Here is a 22,575-nt window from a genome sequence, read left to right on the forward strand (position 1 = left end):
AGACATGATTAAATGTTTCTTCTGTAGCTCTAATGAATTACCTCCCTCCAGCCTCAGGTTATGTCCTTTCCACAGTTCAGTGCCCAGGCTTGGAGGAGCCAACTCTAGGTATAATCTCTTGCCCTTAAGAGGAGGTTGATCGAGAGGCTGGCAACCCCTTTCAGGCCGTAAATAGTCATTGCTCTGCTGAGGTGGGAAGGCCTCCCTGGAATTACTGTTCATGCCGTTAGTTGTCTTCATAGCAACGATTGCTAACTACTCCTGTCACTCTCTGTTCCCTCTCGCAGCTCAGCAGAGACCAGACAAGGCGAGGAGGCCAAGCAGAGCACAAGGGAGGGGAGAAGGCAAGAGTAGGGCATGGGCAGGAAAGAGTGGGTCCTTCCCATGGATGTGAACAGATCTTTATCATCCTCCCCTGATTGCAAGTAAACCTTTTCTGCTGCTAAGACTACTGGAGGGACTGAGTTCAAAATTAGTTTTCCTCCATAGTTTCTGAAGACTTGACCTAAGTATGGGTAAAGATGGGAATGATAAATAGGTGTCCCTCTCCTCTGCCTTGTATCCTTTGTAGAGGCTCCAAGTGATACAAGAGGAACACCACAATGATCCTATGCTTGTTTCTCTTACTTTTGTTCTCTTACCTCTGGATGCATTTTCCAGCCTCCTCCCTTGTACTGTTATAGGTGCTTTCACTTTTGTAAAATATGGTAATGTGGATCACAGAGAGTGGGAAACTGAGACAACTTGAGCTGTTGTGGTGTCTCAAAGATGGTCCTTTAAGTTCAAGTCAGAAAGTTGGGTTAAAAAGGAAAGAGATTCTGTCTCCTTCCCAGGTAGCAACATAATAAAACGAAAAAGAGCAAGGTCAAGTGAAATCATTATGTTTGTTTTGTTTGCTCTTACTGATTTGATTTTGTGAAAGTTTCTGTTTAAAAACTGAACTGAAGCATAAAATCTGGAGACAAAAGTTTGTCTCAGAGGATTTTGTGTCACTTCATCTACCTCTTCTTACATGAAAGAAGGCAGGTTTCCCGCAGGTTGTGCTTGAGATGGACTGTGGTGGCAAGAGTGTCATAATACTAGAGCATTAGCACAGGATCTTTGTCCAGGGCACTCTGCTCTCAATATGTCCTGTGAGGTCTAACAAAGATGCACAAGGATTACAGAACTAAAGGTCTTCTTTCTTAAAAAAAGAGGACAAACTTCACTTTCATTCATTTTGTATGACAGATGAATGGAGAGAAAACTGCAGCAGTGAGGAAAATTTAGAATACAAATGAGCACAAATTTAGAGTATAAATTTAGAATACAAGTGAGCACATAACGCCTTCTCAGACAGCAGCACAATTGTAGCTCTGGTGCTTCAGAAAGAAAAGCTTGAAAAAAATGGACTGCTTTAAAAGTTATCTGTCTCATGATGTACACCAAAGTTCAATTGATTTTCATAAAAACATGGGTGTTTTACAATCGAAAGAACCCAAAAAGGGGCTATATAATGGACATTTTTTTCATAAGAACTGGCTGAATCAGTAGGTTGTTACTTATGGATTTACCCCATGCCAGAAATGTGACAAGGAGCTTGAGACATTTACTTTCTAATGCCATGTACTCCTTTGTAATGTAGTAGTAAGTAAATTGAATTAATTCAGAAACTGTCTTCATTTGATGTTTTGCAGTAAACAAGGAATGGGGAAGTTAGGAACAAAACACTATAGCAAACAGATATATTTCTTCTAAAGTTAAAAGATGTTTTGTGTGGGTCACCTCACCATCATGTGTTTACAAGCTTGGCTTGCTTTTAGATAATGTGTGTCATTTAATCAGAAGGACTTCATGTGAGCGGTAATAGTAGGGATTAAAGGAGAAATTCCTCCCTCATAGGCTATGACCCAATGGGGATAATAGCACGTAAAACGTAACTGAGATAGTGATTTGTTGAAACTGGTATTTCACAATTGGAATCATTTGGTTGAAACTTACTGGAATTATTAAATCCATCCATCTTCTATTTCAGGCAACACATCCAAGAATCTTGTTTATAACCTTTTTCAAAGAACTGGAATGTACCTAGTTAATGTAAGACTTGTCTTGTCTGTTTATCAGTTAGTAGAGATAAATAAATATCCCTCTATTCTTGAAGAAAAGTCCAAGTCACATTAGCTTTTTGTGTTACTATTTATATTTTATTATAGTATGTACAGCATCTTCCATACTATTTATAACAGAGTGTTGCTAAAGTTTACTGCCCCATCGCTCAAATAAAGTTATAAATCCAACTGAAATTAAGTGTTTCTAGTTTGTCATCTATTTCCTTAATACCCACCTGAAGGTCTCCATAATTACACTACAACTGAAAAATATTTGGGTGCAAAATGCCTTCCATAATTCCCTTGCAATTACATTAATGGGGTGTTGATAAGCGAAGGGGACTATACAGCCATTGTGAGAATGGAATTTGACCCTGGTCACTATAAAAACACAGCACTTCAAACTAAATTTTAAGATTATTTTTAGAAATCCTAAAGAAATAATACATGTTCCATTCTAAGTAAAAGGTGAGTAATGAGAAATTTGAAATACTTCAAATCTATTCACATTTGTATTGTGCAGAATGTCAATCCATCAAACAAATGTTATGAGGACATATAAACCTACAGACAGAAACTAGGCATGATGAATTAGGAAAGCAGTATGGCTTTGCTCTTTATATGTTCTTAATGTGATAATTTTCTTATTTTACTACCATTTGTAGGAGGTGTCCTTATCTGTTTTTACTGTCAGTTTTAGAAATACCTTTGTACAATACTTTTTGCATTTTTAACAATGTTCAGTATTTGCAATACTGCAATTTTGGTAGAACCAAACAGATTGCAGTTATGCCCCTGTGAATGCCCTGTGGATATTAATCCCTCTGGGTTTAAGGGAGCAAGTGATTTAGATAAGGCTTACAGAGGTGAGTAAGAGAGATAGGACATAGTTGAGTAGACTTTCTGGGATAAGAATGAGTGGTTGGCACTACAAGTGATAATTGTCAGAGCAAAGAGGACAAAAATAGAAATTGTGTCTAAATGCCAGACTGAGATTTTGGAAGATAGTATTTCCTTTTATGCCCATCTTTAGCACATTCAGGAGTAACACTGACTTCTTTACTGTAATGCTCTTGCCAGTGCTGACTGACATGGTAAACTTTATTAACTATTATGAAAGAAGACCCTTTTAAGCTTTCTCTTTGGGGTCATACCATTGTACTTTTACACTGCCTGATGTCACAGCCCACTTCATTACTCAAGTTCCTGGTGAATGTTACAGAATAATAATTTAAGTTTTATATATAAAACACCAGATATTGTATTTGTAACTAAAACTGTGAGAATTTGAAGATATATCAGTTTATCAGCATTTAAAAAGAGTATTATTTGCCATGCTCACATCTGAAAAATATTATTGGAATGAATACCAGGGAAAGTAAACGTTAAGTCATTAGTTTAAGTATCCTTAGAAGCACTGTTTCAAATCTGGACAAATAATTAAACAGGGAAGCATTTGTTAGACACGTGAGTAGAACTAGCATTTTAGGACTTGACTAATGAGGTACAATCATATATCACAATGTACATTCCAAATATTCTCTATAAATAAAGTTGTAATGCCAAACAAAAACTTTATGGACAGCAAATAAATCCAAAGAGACTTGAATACTGTTTATGTCTACTCTCTGAGAAGATAAATGGACCAAATCATTCATTATGAATTCTTAATTGCCCTCCATTTGTAACCCTTAAGCTCTAGAGTACACTTTGTTTTGTGGGAACTGAAAGGGCTCCCATAAGAGAGAGTAAATGGCAAGCCTAGTAAACTCTCAGGTCTCAGAATTGGAAGGTATGCATGAGTATATTCAACATATTCTACATTCAGTAGATGGCAGTGGTATGCAACTGTAGATTAATTCAGGATTTTCTCTTGAGCAGACACTCTCAACTCTGCGAATCCAAGCAGTGTTGATCTGGGGGTTTATTTGAGGCCTTTTATTCCCCAGAAAATATTGAGATACCAGATAATTCTTCACCTGCCAGAGCAGACCGATAGAAAATGAAAAAAATTACTATATTGTAATCTTCACTACACAGCACTTGGAGAAATCTGGTAAGTTTTGAATTTCAAACAGTAATATTACACACAGAAAGGAATGTGTCTGTCTGGAGCACTGACTCATTTTCCATCTATGCTTATTATGTACACATCAAAGTCTCAAAACAAAAGTATTCAGTAAGTGGGAACTGTGTGTGTATTACTTAACAGGAGTAGTAACACAGTGACTTCTTGGAATACTTCACACAGAAATAGATATTTTCCCTTGCCTAAAGGAATGAATTGCAGATCTACTGGGGGAAGCATGGGGGCGGGGGGAGGGTGCATGTAAGCAAAAATAATTACTGGGAAAGAAATTATTATAAAGCTTTTAATTGTGAAAAAACTGGAAGAAAAAGAACAACAAAAAAGAAATACAGTTTATTTCTGTGGTAGAAATCACAGATGAGTAGTCTAAGAGAATTAATTACACCATTTAAGCAGATATTTTCTCATATGGCAGCTATTTCTAACACAAATAGTAGAAAATGTTTAATGATTTATGACTGTTAATGATGGAAGGAGTTTCTCTTTGTTGCAGAAAACAATGTTTTTTCTTGCCTCCCTATGGGAGGCTGCAATAGGGAAGTCATTAAATACATTAATCTGTGAGCAGTTGTAATACAACCTGAACTTCGTCATAAGGATTTTGAACACTTACAGACCCCAGAATCAACTGGTCGTCCCTTAGTAGGGAATGCAAGTGTCACACATTTTCAACAAAGAAGTGCATAATCTGTTTCTCTGCTGTTTCAGACACTCCAGGGGGATCCAGAGAAACATTTCAATCTATGTTAGTATGGCTGTTGTATGCAGAACAAAAAATAATACCATTCTGGTAGAAATGGAATAGCAGCATAGAAAAAATAGCATTTCCAGCCGAGCCAAAGCTGCTGGAAGTCCTCAGTTTTTCAGGTAATAAAACTTTATCCAACCATGGGCCCAGAAGTAAGAGTTTTGTGCAATCTGGTCACAGCCAAAGTATAATAGTGAAAGTAGGAAATTAAGACCTTATTTGGTTGGGGTACTGAAGAAAGAAGTGTATGTTAATTGATTGAACTATATTTAGTGTCATCTGTTGCTGAGGGCTGTATTAGGAGCAGTTCTCCCAGGTGCTGTGTAACCACAGTGTAGAAAGTGTCCCAGATAGGGATTGAGATCAACTCCCTCAGACAGCTGCCCACATGCTTCTGTCTACCTCTGGCAGGAATACCCGTGTCAGATCTGTAAGCACATGCTTGATTCTCTATTTATTCACAGGGTATTTTATCATCTGATCCCCACGTATACCACTGTAGTCAAACACCTGTGCTTTACTCCACCCTACACCAAACTCTTATCAAATGAACATTAACTTTTTTTTTTTCTCCACTAGGATGCCTTATTTTACTGTTTGCTATTTTAATTTTTGATTTGGGGCAAAACTCTTTTTTTTTTTTAACTGAGAAAGTACATCTCTTCCTAAAATTTGTAGGAATAATTACATATGTAGATGAAATCATACAGAGAAAGGAAGGTTTCTGAATATCTTTTTTATTGCTGTGGTTTTTTAAGCATTGATTTTGTAGGATTTCATGTGTATTTAGGACAATCATGCTGAGGATAATTTCATCCTGGCTTTGCAATGTCATTCCTTTTGTCCATCTTCCTACCATATCATTTTACTTGGGTATTATTCTCATGTTCTGGTCGAGTTTCATCTCTGTTGCTTAAATTCTTTGGAGAGTTTATCAATTTCTTTATGAATTAATATTTGAAAGATTTTACTATCTTTTTTTTTTTTATCAACAAACATTTTATTTTTGTGCAAACTAAACCATCTTGACATTGCTGAAAGTATGCCTCCTCTTACTAGTGTTTCACCTTGTGGTATAGTCACACTAAACAAGGGTTGCCACCTTTAGGCACTGTGGAGAATTTGTTGTAAAGAGAAGCTCCATCTAAATCAATGTGACTTGTCTATGTAAGTATGCAAGACAGTTTTGATGGCAGTGTTCCAATATTTGTGGAAGGTTGATATTTCAACCACTGCAAGATTTATTCATGTACTGTGAACAAATACAGCCTTTGTATAATTTGAAACTTTGGAGAGTCTTGTCCTTTAAAAGGTTACTTTTATCTAAAACTCTAGTAATACTTATTGTGTTTTAAGCAGTTTCATGACATGAAATGATCTAAAAAAAATTTAAAATAAAAACCTCCACATACTATTTTCATGTTAAAACATTTTGGAAACCTGCATCTGGATTTATAATAGAAGAATCAGCTGCATCTTACCGCTGAAAGTTTTCTTCTGCTATTTGACAGATAGAAAGAAGAAAATACTTAGCATTTATTTTCTAAATGCTGTAGTTATAAAAAAAAAAAATTAAAGAAAATATGTGGGAATTAAGATTTTTGTAGGATTGTATGTGTGATCATTGTGCAAAATTTAGATAAATCTACTTTAGACTAGAAAAAATTTCTTATTAGTTTGGTAATGCAAGACCTGTTAAAATTTATTGCTTTGTATTAAAATTAATTTGACTCAAGAGGACTATAAAGTAAGAGACAATGTAAGTAGGGAAGAAGAGCAAAAAGTAAACAAAGAAGAGTAATTCTAAAACATTGTTCTTGCTGACGAATAGACAGTTACATTAATTCAAAAGGGCTTTACTTGAGTGAATAAAAACCAAATCAGATCATATAATCATTTTAATAAATAATAAGATACATTATCATTACTATTGACTATCTCAGAGGAAGCATTATATTGTAAATAAATTTCTGCAAGATTAAATTCATTCAAACCACCTAACTGTTAAGTAACATCTTGAAGTGCAGAACAACATAAAACCAAGAAACATTTGTTATTCCTTCCTGTGTCAGGTCATTTCAAGGAATGTTGTACAACTTAACAGTGGATATTCTGAATTTACTATGAATATTCTGGAAAATAGATAATTATTAAACCTGGTAAAAAATGTTAAGTTTTAAATACCGTAGTTGAAGTGTGTTGTGGAGAGCACTTAGCACCTACATGCCAATCTGACAAATGTAATTTAGGTGGCAGACAAAGGTACAGTGATAACTGATGTAATTTCTGGGTTTATGTTCTATTGGACACACATACACCTCTGAAACATTTACCTGCCATGGAGAAGTTTTCCATGAATACTTCATAAGTTGATTTTTTTTCTTCTTTTATTTAAGCAATTGAGAAGAAATGGCTGTGGATTTTTTTTGCCTATTTTTTTTTAAGATGTGTAAATATTTCTACAAAGATATATTCTTGATGAAGAACTTTTTTCCCCTTATTTAGAAATCTTAAAGGACTTTGGTAATGAAGCAGAGCCTGGGCTCTATTGTTTCACATTTTCTGCACTCACCTACTGTACAGTGAGACTCTGTAGATCCCCCTGGTGTAGGCCTGAACTAGGCCAAGAATAGGTGTCGTTTTTGCTATCTGATGGACGTTGCTTCTCTGAATAAACTAAAAATACACAAAAGCTGCCTGTTGGGAACACAAACAAATTAAGATCTTGATTTTTTTCCACCATAGTGATGTCACCAAAGGATGTGGAGATTTCATGTCCCAAGTCAACAAACTGTTGTGTGGATTTGGCATATTTCAGGGCCACAGCTCGTTACTTTTACTCCATCAGGACATGAATTTTCCTGGCACAATTATGGTGTAATGATACTGGAGACAGTGCAAACCAGGGTAAAAATCAGCACCTGCTGTCACAGCTTAAAACATAGAGAAACTGAGGACACAGAAACGTGAAAAGACTCATCCAAGGGGAAGCAACTATATCTTGTGTTACAATCTGAGGACATGCTTGAGACCAGGCTGTTGTTTATTTAGTCTTCCACCTCTTTTCAATCGTGCCCAAATTACTGAAAAATTAAACATTCATGTCAGCTGTCAGGTGTTGAATAACAACTGGAAAGCTTGCATAATAATTTTCTAGGGAATTAGCTTTACAATAGTGGTTTAAATCAACTTCAGAAAGTTTACAACAAACTGTGAGAATGGGGAGATGGAGCAGCCGTTGCTCACTGATTCTTAGCTCAGACCTTGCTAGCTCTTCCCATCATCCCATTTATCCCAGCATAGGGAAAAACTCAGGCAGATCCAATCGCCTCTTACCTGAAGCTGTGAGACCTTCTGTGAAGTGTCATCTTGATAAAATTAATAATATGGATGGTTTAGAATCAACTTTGCTGTATAAACTTAACCATTCTGTCTGTGAAGCAGAGCTGGAAAAACCTCAAAATTTGTCTTGTCCCTAGATTTATCCTTAAATATTCCTACTATTTTAGGGAGAAGATCCAGTAGGCAGATCTGTCCTTGCACAATTTAACAGTCATCCATGGCCATTACTGTCTGTGGAAGGGGTGAGGAGTTGGCAACATTTTGCCCCAGATGAGTAATTATCTAGGGATACACATAGAGGTGCTAATATCAATAAGAAATAAATCCTTGAACTAAGGTTATATTTATGGTTATAAACTGAGATTATGCCCAGAATTATGCAGAGGGTCAATAGCACAAGTGCCTTTTAACTTAGATATACTCTCTTTGGTGAGCAGAGCAGATTTTGTAAGCCTGGGCACAAGAATGCCACAGTCTAAATATTCACCCAGCTGATTAAGAACAATGTTCCTATATCCCATGGGGTATATACTGACTGTATTTTACTAGTTTGTGTAATATGGTCTTGAGGAAAGAATGGATTGGGTAAACTCTCTCCACTCAATACTTCCTGTTCATGTGGATTTCACACTTAAAACATTTTATTCTTTCATTTCCCTGTTTCTTTTGTAGTTTTACCAATCTTTCTTATTATATTAATGTTTCCACTTTTCTTTTGTGAAATTAATATGTTAAAGGAATTTTACTTGCATTGTGAGGATGTGAGCATTCGTTGTGAGAATAGATATTAAGCTACCTGCCTTAGTAGATGATAGATAACACATGAAATATGACTGGAGTAAGTAAGAGCTTGTTATAAGCCAGGAAAAACTAGGTCGGGGCTCTCTCATGATGCTTTATAAAAGCATCCTGTATGGACTTGATATCCTACTTCTGGCTGCAATGTGATCAGGAGTCAGTGATACATATTCTATTGAAAGATGTTCATTAGTTTGATTGAAATGCTAAGTCCTTTGAGACCTCAGCCTCACAGTTGTGTACAGACAGACTTTGTCTACATTGCTGGAAGATGGAAGAAAATGACTGTGCTTGTGTTGGGTAATTCATAGTTCAGGGGCTTCAGTCCTCTGCCATTAGAGCCAGCGGACAGAAGTGTTCCAGTAACCTGCACTACCCGTGATTCTTGTACAAATGAGCTTAGGTTGTTTTTGTGCAGGGGTGGGGGCTTACTGGTTGTGTTTGATCAGCAAATGCACTGTATTATTAAGAAAACGAGCACTTGAAGAAAGCTGAAACATGGGCCTACATTGAAAAGCTGATTGCTGCCCGGAGGGACAGCAGCCACAGCAGGGGAGCAGCAGGCACGCAAGCAGTATCACTCAGCTGCTTTTCAACACAAAACTGACCTAGTTTTCCCTTTTGGGAAGGCAAAGCTGGGCTGGTGTGAACCTTGGGCCAGTGTGGGTTACTTGTGGAAAGGAGACTCTACAATGTTCCTTCTCAGGCTTACCCACACGGCTACAACTGCAATTTTATGCTCGCAATGCCAGAGCATCAAATCAATTCTCCCATTTTACCTTCTAGGCATTAAGGGGTGGGGGTTTGGCTGTATACAAATTTTTCCTAAAGAATCGTATGGGGCAAAAGGCAGCTACTGTTCTCATAGCAAATTCTATGGACTTTGAAAGGGCCTGTGTCTAAATGTTCTTTGTCAGAGCAAGAACGGCCAGTTCCTAGCCCAACCTTCACCAAGCTGCGGTTATTCGTCAGAACTTGCCTACTTGAGGCATCTCATTCGAAGTTCACACAGGTTGTTTCCCCATTTTGCCTATTCCATGTCATTTTAGGCTACCTGACATTTTATGTCAGTAAAATTCTAAGTTTAATGGAGAAGGGATGGCATTTCTTCTGTAATAAGGAATCAAGTTAGTTAAAACTGATATTTTTGAAGAATCTGAAGAAAAGTAGGTCTCCTAACATTGCTGAGTTGCAATAAGGCTTGGGCATTTTAGCTTAAAATCCCAGCCTAAAAATACACTCATTTGACCTCTGAGAAACTGCCTAAAGCCAGTGGTAAGAATTTATCTTGGCAGATAACCAACATCTTCCTATACTATGAATGAAAACTTGCAATCTTCTGATCTAAATGTTAATTCAGATGGGGAAATGAAAAAAAGTAGGAGAATAAAAAGATTTAAAATTACATTAGCTGTAAGGAAATATTTTTAGTGAATAAATATGTTTAACTGCAGGTCCTAATGCTGTGAAGTTAATCACGTTCCCTGTAATACTGCTTAGAATGGTATTTCTTTTGAATTTGACATAAAATGCAGCTGTTATATACAGTAACTGTCTGCAGCAATAATTACAGTTACCCAAGAATTTTTAATAGTTTTTCAGTTGAGAATTTATGTGGCTGGAGGGGCATGTTCTTAGAATGTTTACTTGCATTGAAATTTTCTGCTATAAGGCAGAGGCAGCATCCTATTGAAAAAAAAAGAAAAAGTGACTTCAGTTTTTGTATTACCTCTAGTTTGTGTTCTTCGTGGTTCCTGTGGCTGTTCTGAGGCTTTTACTGTCTTGCACTTTTAGGAAAAGATTGCCATAAATGGAAAGGGAGCAATGTTAAAATTCTCAGCAGTGTTCACAGGACAAGAGCCATTTTTTGACTACTAGTGCAACAAAAATATGCATGGCCCGCGTGATCTTTAGTAGACTTTTCTCTTCAGGTACTTGTTATTTCAAACCCCAGCAAATGGTATTTAATGTGTGTTTATATTTTTACATGATTTGTTAAGGGATTTATGTATTTGTCATAATATGGTAATATATTTGTATTATTTGTGGTCTTTCAAAACTAATAACCCCAATCAGAACTAAGATGAGCAGAAATTACTGTCAGAAAATCTGATAGTGCATTTTAGGATGACCATTTGGTATTTATCTGTGAATTACCTGAAATACTTCACAATGTTGTTTACACGTCCACCAACCCACCCACAACTATGAAAATTAATTTCATAGTCAGTTTGGGAAGCTATTTGGTCTCTTTACATCAGACATCTTGGCACAATATGCTTTCAGGGCTTTTATTGTAATTTCTATGCTACATAAATGCATCTTTTTTCTTCTCTTCTCAGAAATTTTTCCAAGAGATTCCAGTCTAAAAGACAAGTTCATAAAACACTTTACAGGTAAGGCAGATGACTGCTCATAATTTTCCTACATGTGCTTATTCTAAGTAGCCACAAGAGTCACACCATTATTTTTGTTTTGAGGCTCGGCACCAAGTCAAACATTTTTGAAGTTAAATATGCATATACTGGGACTAGAAATTTTTGAAAAACTCTAGTTGACTAATTAACTGAATTAACTAGCATCAAATAACTTTCAAAACATGCTAAGTTAAAACATTGTTTAAAAGCTTTTGTTTAATTTTTATCATCCTATTGATGCTTTCCATTATTTTTTCACATTCAGTAATTTTAGAACTTCTCATTGGACTGCACATATTTTTTAGAAACAGAACTGTATGTCCAAGCAAGTTTTCACCACGTCTGGGAAGCTATTTTGCATCTGTCTCATAATGTATACATACAGGTGCTTATTTTAACAATGGAAACAAATAGAAAAAGGAAGGATTAAATCAGAGTAAATAGAAAAGAAAGATAACTTGTTGTTTCAAATATAAAAGTTTATGATGGACTTGAAAACTAAGGTGGAGTTGTATAATGCACTTACCTTTGGGACTTTCTTTGTAGCTACTGGAAAAAATATTGTACCCTATGAATATATGCAATAAGAGTTGCCAATGGCAAGGTGCTTCCACTGATACTTTACTCTCCAGTTCCAACTGTTCTGTAATTCCGGAAAATGAAGGTCTCAAAATATCACACTGCAAATCTGTTGGTGATTTTCAAGTTTATTAGTAAAAATAAAAGATAGAGAAATAGTTGGCAGCTGGAGCATGAAAAAGAGAATTGGAAATAATTATGCATTTCCTCTTTGCTGGAAATTTCAGGCAGTCTTGACAAGAAAGGAAGGAATTTGTAGTCTCTTTTGCATGGGGGAAGTGTACTTAAATCTTTGGGATAAGCAAAACTTTAAGGATTTTTTTGCCAATGACTAACTGTAACCTAAGAGCAAGTACAGGAAATGTGCCAGAGCCAGTAAACAAGAGAATTATGAACCTGCCCATTTTCAGTCCATATGAGAAAAAAATTTTCTTAGAGGTTCAAACTATGCTATGCTGTGTAGTGAATATTCCTCTCCTGGGGAGGATAGACAAGAAAGATTTGTTTATGTTAGTACATAATCCATTTCCTTTTAATTTTTAACTTTAGAAACTCCTCAGCTACCATAAAAAGCTCAGTATAAGAATCTGGGGAAGCTAAATAATGATTACAGAATGAGTTTCATTACTCAAAACCAGTGAAAAACAACCATGAGTTTTACCGAATATATTTTGAGAGTACTAAATCATAGAAAAGAGAAAAAAATAATTGAAGGCCTGTCTCTGTAACCATTCATTAAATTAATAATCCTTTTCTGCATGAGTAGTTGCCATCAAAATTGCTGAAATTATTTGACTAACATTAGCTGGAATGAATAAGGAAAGCAGGATCATTCTAAAATACTGAAGGTTTATTTGGTGGCTCAGAATTTCTCCCTACACCTCCAATCATAATCCTTCTTCTAGCAACTTTCTTTAATTAAACTGTTCAATTATAGTCCTTCCTAGGTCAACAGTTAGGACATCCTAGACTAATGAAGTTGTGAATAAAAGGAGAGAAACTGAAATCAACATTATCTTTACAGTCCATTATCTTTACAGTTTCAGAGTTAAGAAAATTATTGTATACCTCTTGTATGCCAAGAATAGTAGACACATTTTAAAGCCAAACAAGAAGCATATGTAACAGTCCTTGACTTTAGGAAAAATCATAAATAATCTTGTGAGTCATAAAGCAATCTATCAATTTAGCTTGAAAAACCAGCTGACACAGAGTGCTCTGTAAGGCACAAATAAAATCAACAGCCTATTTTTGATGACAGGGAAGAAAGCTAGAAAACCATATGTTGTCTGAAGGGACATAGAATTTCTTTAGTGACAAAAGCCAGTGTTGTCTCAACATAGTCTGGGTAATTTCAAACTACATACTTTTTCTTGAGCCTAATTACTCAGACAAAAAATGGCAACAATATTACAGTTCGAAGTTGCAAAGGCTACTTTTTCAGTTTATTGAAAACCTTATTTGTGGCTGAAAAAATCTAATGAAGTCCATGTGCTTCTGTAAAATATATGTAATCTTCAAGTGTGTTCACTGTCATAGAGAGGAATCTTCTCTTGAGCTCATGGCAGTTTGGCTTCACTATACAGAGAGAATTAGCTTGGTATATTTTACCAGGCTAATAAACCACCTTTCAAGCTATGAAATAAGTAAATTTTTGCCCAGAAATGCTTACTATTTCCTCTGACAGGAAAGTTAGATGACACAGTGTGCTCCCTGTAGATCTTTTTGCAGCATTGCCTGAAACAGGCTATTCTTGTTCAGGGTTCCTATTTGTGCTGAATTTAGATTTAAATTTAGTCTTAGTTAATATCAATATGTCAGTGTTTTCTGTCCAGATCACAGGACACTCATCCCCAGCTGTCAGTGATAGTCTTGCTAAGCAGGTTACAGGATGCAAGTATTACATTTTTGCTCTCTGCAACTTCAGTGTCATCAGTAATACTTTCCCAGGGCCATCAGCAGTTATGGAAGGGCTCTTTGGCAAGTTGATAGCTTTGACATTCTATAATGTTTTTATAGAATCATAGAACCATAGAATGGTTTGGGTTGTAAGGCACCATACAGGTCACCTAGTTTCAACCCCCTTGCTATGAGCAGGGACACCTTTCTTATCAAATATTAGCGTAAGCAGATGACACTCTATACCCAGAGGAGGGAGCAGCACATTATATCCTGGGCACATAGGGGTTTACCTAATCCAAAAAATGAAACACATCTTGCCCACTGCACATCTACATCCTTTCTTACTAGGATTATTTTAACAGATCAGGTTCCTAGATGTTATTCAGCTGTCATGTTTTTTTCCTCAACACCCACACTGTATATTAAGAACTTCAAAAACCATCTATGTGCAAATTAGAAGCATTAGTACATGACAGTACTTCATTTTTCCAGAGATTAGAAACTCATATTTGCTTAAAATGTTGCTTTTATTTATTTTTAGAAGTAATATCTGCATTCCAGATGCACTGTTACTTTTAAATAAGACTACTGACAGCTACTGAGTCAACTAAATTCTATTGTAGTTGCACCTTTCTATTTTTCACCATATAAGAAATTTTACTGCTACTTTTTAATTACTGGAATTTCAAGGCTAAGCCAGCCCATCATTTCCACGGGTCATTCTTCTGTTTCTCATATCATGACCATAAAGGCATTGCAATAATATTTCTTTCTGTTACTTCAGTAACATTATTATACCTGTTGCATCATAGTTGCTTAAGGCATAGTAAAAGACTAAATGCAATTTTAGTCAAGAGAAAAGGAACTTAATTCTATGTGTTGTCATTCATTGAAGCTGCAGAGCAATGACACCAAGAGCTTGTGGTTAATTCCTGATTACTTTCAAACAGGGCCAGTCACATTTTCATCAGAGTGTAGCAAGCACTTTCATCGACTGTATCACAACACAAGGGACTGCTCAACGCCAACCTGTAAGTAGCAAAGTACCTGCTAATGCTAGCTGTGATACTTGTTTAAAAGCAGCCAACTTTTTCTACTGTTTGGTGTCCTGGTCCTTTTGTAACAGTTGCTGTTTAGCACTATGCTACAAAACATACCCAAGGTCCTCTAATATACAAAGATTTTCTGTTAATACACTTACCTTCAGCTGAATATCATGGAATTCCTTCAAAGTGAGACTGAAATAAATGAAAGGAAAACTACACTCTGAAAAAAACATAGGGCATGCTTAGGCAGAGGGCAGATATGAAGCCATATTTCCTTCCTGCTTCCTTTAGCTTTACTTATTAACTTGTACAATAAGATAAAACTGAACCATTCTTTACCTTCTCTTAATGCTCGATAGTATGGTTATATTTTGGGGTTTTAGCATATTTTAACTTGTGAGGATAATTTTCTATTATATACCCATTTTTAAACAACATAAAATCAATTGATGTGTCATTTCTGTTATTGATACTTTCAGTTCTTACCAAACAACATTCTCCTATGAGATCTACAAGAAACTTTGCTTTAACACAGCCTGAATGTAATTTTGTCAGAAGGACCGAAAAATAAGTGTTCCAAGATGTTATTGAATGGATAAAACAAACAAAAAGAAACAAAAACCCCAAAACAAAACGTAAACCCCTTAAATAGAAATTGCTTACACATTCTCTAGTGCAATGGACAATTCAAAGAAAGTGAGTGAAAAACACACAATATCTTTTATTTAGAGAATGTGAGTCTCATTAGTGATTTGTAAGCACAAACTATGGACCAGGGTGCTTTAGAAGCTTTTCAGTATTTAACATGAAAGAACAATGACACTTTTTGACTGCATTACTTAGAAGCACTGTTTGTGAGCAGCTACAATGCTCTCTCATCATGGCTCAGCACCTCAGAGGATCCAACCTTTGAAAGGGGATGGAGCAGCCCTCATCTCCATCTACCTTTACACGTATCAGAAGCTGGAATGTGCATGGTTGATCCTCAAAAGTATACATATAACTTTCTAAGGAGGCATGAGTAGGCTAGGCATCTATCTATTACATGATGCATAACAAAAATAACAAAAATATGATGCAAGTTGCATGTTGTATGCTTTGATACATGGATCCAGAGTATGTGGATATTATTTGGATTCCTGTGTATTGCCTGAGTGCTTCACTTTATTTGTAAAGAAACACAATCATATTATTTCTCTTCTAATTAAATAGTTTTTTTTAAAAAAAATTACAAACAAGACTATGATTAGAATGGTGTGAAGAACTTATGTTTAATTTATTAAAACAACAAAAAAAAAGCAAAATAAAAAAACAAATCAGAGTGTTTTTTCTCCCTTATATTCACAAAACCCAAGGCAGACACTGAGTTACATTCAACCTGAAATGTTCTGTAGTTCTAAAAGGGAGAACTAAATCTTCAGAATTGTCTTCACCTTTTCCAGCACTCAGGTTTTAGAGTTGCTACCAAGGTTGATCATAGCCCAGGTCTTTTTTTATCTCTTTAGGGAGACTTGTTATTTTCTTTCAGAAACACCTCAGACACCATAGGTTGTTTGAGGGTGAGTTACTTCCTCTCCTCCTGACATGGTTACATGTAAAAATACATGTTACATGGTTACATGTTAAAATGCAAAAATATTCCCTGAGGAATTGAAACTGGGTTAGCATTCAGTTTCTTGTTGTTTGGTATAGTTTATATTAAGTTTTATTAAAATATCTATCAAGTAAGAGAATAAAATAGTGCCTAAGTGTTTCTTGTTATCACAGTCAGAAAGGATGGAAGTGACTTAGGGTCTTGAACCAAGTGGTGGTTTGAACCAAGGGCGCAAGAGGGAGGGATTGGAAGATTGGAAGTGAGAGACTAGTATCTCTAGTCTGATGATTAAGAGATGTACGGATTTCCATTAGGGTTAATACTAAGTGAAACAGCCTGACTTCCTACTGTGTCATGGACTGCTAGTTAGAATAGCCTCCCAGTTAATGAGTTAAATTTCTTCACATAAAATTGGGAGTTGAACCTGATCTTCCACATCCTAGAAGGAAACCACCTGGTAGAAATTTACCTTCCACCATCACTCACATTCCCCAGAGCCTTGGCTGGGACGAGGTACAATCTAATATTGCATCTTGCACACATAATTTCACAAATTCCCATCAGATAACAGTTTCACTGTGTAGAGCATCTGAAATTCTGTCTGGCAACAGAGATTCATTATTACTTTGGGTAATTTTGTTTTATAGATTACAAAAGGTGTGCAAGGTTGCTAACAAGATTAGCAACGAGCCCTTTGTGTACACAGTCCTAGGATGTTTGCTATGTAAGTATCATTTTCCCCACTCATTTTTTTATTTGTGGAATCGTCTAGTGGTTCACTTCACACTTGTAACATATGTGCATACAAAAATGTGGTATTAAGAGAGTGCTTTGGCATTGCAGGACTCACTGGTTCCTTGTGGGAATACATAGAAGCACAGATACTCTGAAAGGCCCCACTGTACTTTCCTGTAAGTCACTTGTGACACCACAGTCCATAATTATGCATTGGGTGACCTCTTCCTGTTCAAAATTTCAAGAAGGAATCTGGTTGGTGAAAGAAAAATGCTGAAGACTTCATCAACACATTTATTTAAGGCCATTCTGCAGAGGGCTTTTTTGTTAAATCATAGAAGAAACAGAATGTCTTTGTCTCAGGTCTACCAGTGCAATTTTCATAGGTAAGGGGTCACTTCATTAATCTCCAGGACCCCTTTTCATTCCCAAGTGGTCTCCTGAGAATTTCTGTAAAGTTAATGCCACTTCATGGTGATGCAAACACATTGCACATAAAGATGTGACAAAGCTAAAGGCTTCACTTAACAGTCTGTGGAAGAAACCAGTCCATTCTTGATTATGAATAGCATGTTAAGTGTGTTATTTAAACAGCATTGTCACTGGCATAAGGAACATCTTCAAGTGAACTGTTTTCTCCTATTGTTTGAATATCAATAAGATCGTTACACTTTCAAAGGTTAATTTGAAAAACAACACTATTATTTCTGACCAAGAAAATGTATAAAATCAATGTATTTAATTTATTTAAATTTCTTTAAAGATTGTTTCTTTTCACCACCTCTGCCTCACAAATACTGCAAGCTTGGAGTTTGGGGGAGTTGTGTATGTCATTTCTTCCTGCATTAAGACTTCAATTCATGTTAATCAAGAATAAGAAAGGAAGAGTAGGATATGAGTCAGTGTTAGCTGAAATGATTTCCAAGTGGAGGTGGGATTCATTTTGGTGGTTGTGAGAAAATGCTTTAAAGAATAGGGCAATATTTCAGTGTTGAGAAATAAATGACATAATTTCTTTCTCTTCCTCTTTTCTTAACTATTTTCAATCTGTTTGGACTCTTGCCTTCCATGTCTTGCAGATGCTTATGAATATATCAAGGGCACTGAACTGGAGATTGACTAGGGATCTCATTACTTTGCCTGAATCTCCTTTTCATGACTAAAGGCAGGAATCCTTTTCCAAATTCCCTATTAAAAAAAAAAAAAAAAAAAAAAAAAAAAAAAAAAAAAAAAAAAAAAAAAAAAAAAAAAAAAAAAAAAAAAAAAAAAAAAAAAAAGCCTAAATTCATATTTGTTTATTAGTGTTCTCTTTCAAAACTCAACTTTCTCCAACATCCTAGCACACTTTTCTTTTCTCTACTTTTGCCTATTTAGTCTGCGTTTTCCCCTCATCTGTATCTGTTTACACCTCTGGATTCATGTATCAGGGCTTTCAGAAAGATTTCTGGGTGTTCTAATGCTTTTTTTCTTTTTCTTTCAAGAGGATGAGTCAAAGATCTACCTACATATCCGCACTACAGAAGCATCTATCTCATTCTATTTCCATCTTTAAAATACAAAAGGATCAAAAGTTGCTAGGATTTTCAAAGCCAGGTGTTTTAATTTGCCTGCCAAAAATACACTCAAAGACATGACAAATGGGGAGGGGAGGTTTTAAATGGTAAGCATTGCTAGCAGATCATGTGGACTGTGTTCACTTAAACTTGTATCTAGGCTGGCTTTCTCTCTACTTTGTTAAAAATAGAGAAAAAATTAAAGGAAAAGTAGAGCTATGATCTGAGTGTTTCCCAGCTGTCTCTGTGCTCCCTCACCCTGTTCCTCCACCAAGCAGAGTGGTTAGTTTTCACTATAAATAAAACAGCCTCAGATCTTCATGTTTACTCATATCCAATACTTCTTGGAATGGAAAGATTTTCCTGAGAAGGATGAAGGGTAGCAGGAGTTGCTCTCTCTTCCCTCCAAACAGAGAGTGAAGCAAAGGAGTTACACATGTTCATCCCTCGATAACACAAAATTTCTAGCATGATTCTGTGATTGCTTCTACTCCATCTTTTGGCATGGAGAATCTGTTTTTCTCACCACCCTCACACTAGCTTAGAGAGGACAGGGTCATAGATCCTGTTACCTGTAAGGGAATTTGCCTTCACTTAAACATCTGAGAGAGACCTGAATATTCTTGGTTGCCTTGCAAAAGGTTGCTCTCACTCGAAGAACTGACAGCTATTTTCAAGCGTTTCTCCTGCCAGTACTAAAATAGACTGCCTTTTCCTCATAAAAATGAATTACGGTGCTATTATGCAAATCTTTTCCTTCCTCGCTTTGAATGGCCAGGTACACAAAGGAGACGTGGTCTTTTTCTCTTCGTAATGAAGTTTTGCTTGGGGAAAGCCCATCATCTTCCCATGGGATCTGGTAGCGCAGGCTGCGGCGCGATGTTTCAGCACCATGGACAGGCCCGGCGGGGGGGCGCGGTTCCGGGCCCTGGGCATCCTCTGGGATGGCTCCCGGGCCGGGGTACCAGGCATATGCTGCGGCACGTTTCTGCCCTTATGACTTTTGGAGGTTTGGGTGGATTTGATTATTTTTTTTTCCTAATTCAGATCTTTGCAAATGGAAGTAAAGCCTTTGATAAAACCCAGAATATAGAAACGCACGTGACTATGTGCGTGGGAAATATCCCTGCAAGATGGAGCAGCACAGACCATTATCTGTTAAACCTCTTGGCATGGACACTGAGGATTTGTCACGGCAAAACCCATTAGTGTTCAGGGAGGGCAAGACTCACTGGCATTCTGGAGTTAAGATTTATGCAATCTGCAGGAAACTGTGATTTATGAACAGAAATAAACTAAGCGTTCTGCCTCTCTGGTTTGAAATTAGATATAAAATGGCATGTCCTTTTCTCTTGCAGACTTTCTACCAAGGAGAGAATTCTGATTTGCCAAGAAAGTGCCTTGAAATCTTCAAAAAATGGAGAAGATGTCTTTTACCTTTTTGATTTACAACATTTTGTTACTAGATGCATTTTATTTTCATATATTTGTTGGACATTCCATATTTGTGTGAAACATTATTTTATTTTGTAAATTTGTTGCCTGTAGTTCAGACAAACCAATTATTTAAATACATTGTATATAAAGAATACTAATGATATACTGATTAAATGTTATAACCATATGCAGGGAGCTGGTAAAATTTTGCTGTTTCTCTTGTTCCATTGTATTTACATTGTTCTGCTCAGGCTCTTACTCTCATTATTTGCACTAACTTGAAATGCAGAAGTCTATGTAACTGAAATCTGAATAAGCTGTAAGTGGGGAAGTTTTACTTGCCATGGAAGATATTTTATATTATGAAGCTTTGTTAATATATACATATATATTATTGCACATTGGAAAAAAATTTGCTCAGAAATGCACCTTGCTTTCAGGAACATTTGTATGACTATTCTGGATTTTCATCGGTTACATTTGTACTGGCACTTATGGAAAGAGTTGCAAATAATGTAAATATAAAGACTGGAAAACTGCAATGCAGTTTTGGTGGAATAAAGAACATAAAAATAAACTATTTTACAAGAGGTTTTATTTATTTACTAAGAGGTCACTTATTTAATATATAATTTTAATCTGTTCTGGTGAACTTCAAATAATTTTCCACCGAGAAATTCAAACTTGTGGGTTTAGTATTTTACAGCATTTAATTTTCAAGTAGTAAACTTTATTCAGCCATTTATTCTGCAGCTGAATGAGGTGTAAACAAAAATACATCATGCTCCCACAGTGTGAACAATAGAAACCATCGGTGAGGATGAAAAGAGGGTAATAAAATAGTCCAATAGAAGAGAAAATGCTTTAAAGAATAATATCATAATGCCAAGGGGTATAATGGATGAATTTGGCAGGTGACACATCAATCTTAACTATTTGGGAAGAATCCAAACCACAACTGCTACATATTTTTTATTTAAAATCGAATTGCGTTGGTAACATTTACTATCCATTTGTCTCATGTCTTTTATTGCAAGATTATATGATTGCTTTACAAAGAACTAAGTATGAAGTGAGGTTCTTATGGTCAGGCCCAGAGTAATTGACAACACACATTGATTACTGTGCTCAAATCACAGTTCTTGAGATTTATTGACCGTTCAAAATAATCCCTTCAGGTTAGATGTTATCTCTATCCTTTCTCTCACTGTGGGCTTTATGAGTCCCTTAACTTCTATGGCCAACACTTTTCTGTGTACAGAATAGTGGGAAAATTCTGCCCTGGGATTTTGAGTCAAATAACAAATAGCTGCCTTATTATCCAAAGGGATTTTCCTTCATGTTTCTATTTTACTCAGTGTGTTTCAACACCGAAGTTGTGCAGTGTCCTCTGACGCACTAGGCCGTCCAACCCACAACTCTTGCAGGTACTGTGATGTTCTATTTGGGCAAGAATTTCTTACAGCACCTGTTTCTAACCAACTCCTTAGTTATGGCCATTGAAATAGTTACTCCCTTTGTAGTCCCAGCTAGAAGGTTGTCCTGTGCTATTTTTATTTGTGATTAATTGGGTTGGTTTTCAACCTTTCTGACATCATGTTCTTTTGGTAAGAGCAACGTTTTCAAGTCTCCTTCTAATCCGTGTTGGAGGCATTATTCATGCTGAAGGTACAGTAGCATATGGGAAATCCTAGTGGTTGAATAGTGAGATGGATATTCCTGTTTGTGAGTAAAATACTACATAGAAGGATTATCAGCCAAAACACTTTAGCCAGAGAAAAAAGGATAAGGCTTAGAACAGACAATCAGAAATTCCAAGAAAAGCATTTGTCTTTACTCTTGTTTTATATTTCTACTCTGGTGTGCTTACTTCCCAATTTTTAAAAAAGTTTCTTCATTCTCTCCTCAAGAGACTGAAAATAATGAAAGTTGAAGCAGAGAAACTGTTGGGGGTTTTTTGGTTGTTGTTTTTGTTTGTTGGGTTAGTTGGTTGTCAGAATCACCTTCAACACGGGGACTGGTCACCTACTGAGAAGACTACTAAAAGTGATGGCAGAGTAACATGAATGTAAAACAACAACACGAATAAGTGCTCAGATTTTATCTAAAAAATTTTATAAATGGCTATATTGGTTTTCAGCTGTGGGAGAAAATGGGTGAAGTTGAAACTTGTTGACCAGACAGACGAATACAATGGGCACAGGAGATATAGGAATCCTGATTATTTCAACCTAGCCTCAGAAATAAG

General features: G+C 36.1%; 1 protein-coding gene across 1 annotated transcript in view; it reads left to right on the forward strand.

Moving 5' to 3' along the window:
* The window catches only part of ALKAL1 (ALK and LTK ligand 1), a 36,591-nt gene extending 15,687 nt beyond the window's left edge, over positions 1 to 20,904 (forward strand). The window contains exons 3-6 of the mRNA XM_039390426.1: positions 11,407 to 11,460; positions 14,913 to 14,993; positions 17,250 to 17,326; positions 20,249 to 20,904. Coding sequence (XP_039246360.1) covers positions 11,407 to 11,460; positions 14,913 to 14,993; positions 17,250 to 17,314 — 200 coding nt within the window. The 3' untranslated portion in view covers positions 17,315 to 17,326; positions 20,249 to 20,904. The remainder of the gene's footprint in view (positions 1 to 11,406; positions 11,461 to 14,912; positions 14,994 to 17,249; positions 17,327 to 20,248) is intronic.
* Positions 20,905 to 22,575: the final 1,671 nt, after the last annotated feature.

This window comes from Pipra filicauda, unplaced genomic scaffold (genome assembly GCF_003945595.2).
Source record: "Pipra filicauda isolate LSUMZ 115617 unplaced genomic scaffold, ASM394559v2 scaffold81_size6448238_pilon, whole genome shotgun sequence".
Lineage (NCBI taxonomy): Eukaryota > Metazoa > Chordata > Aves > Passeriformes > Pipridae > Pipra > Pipra filicauda.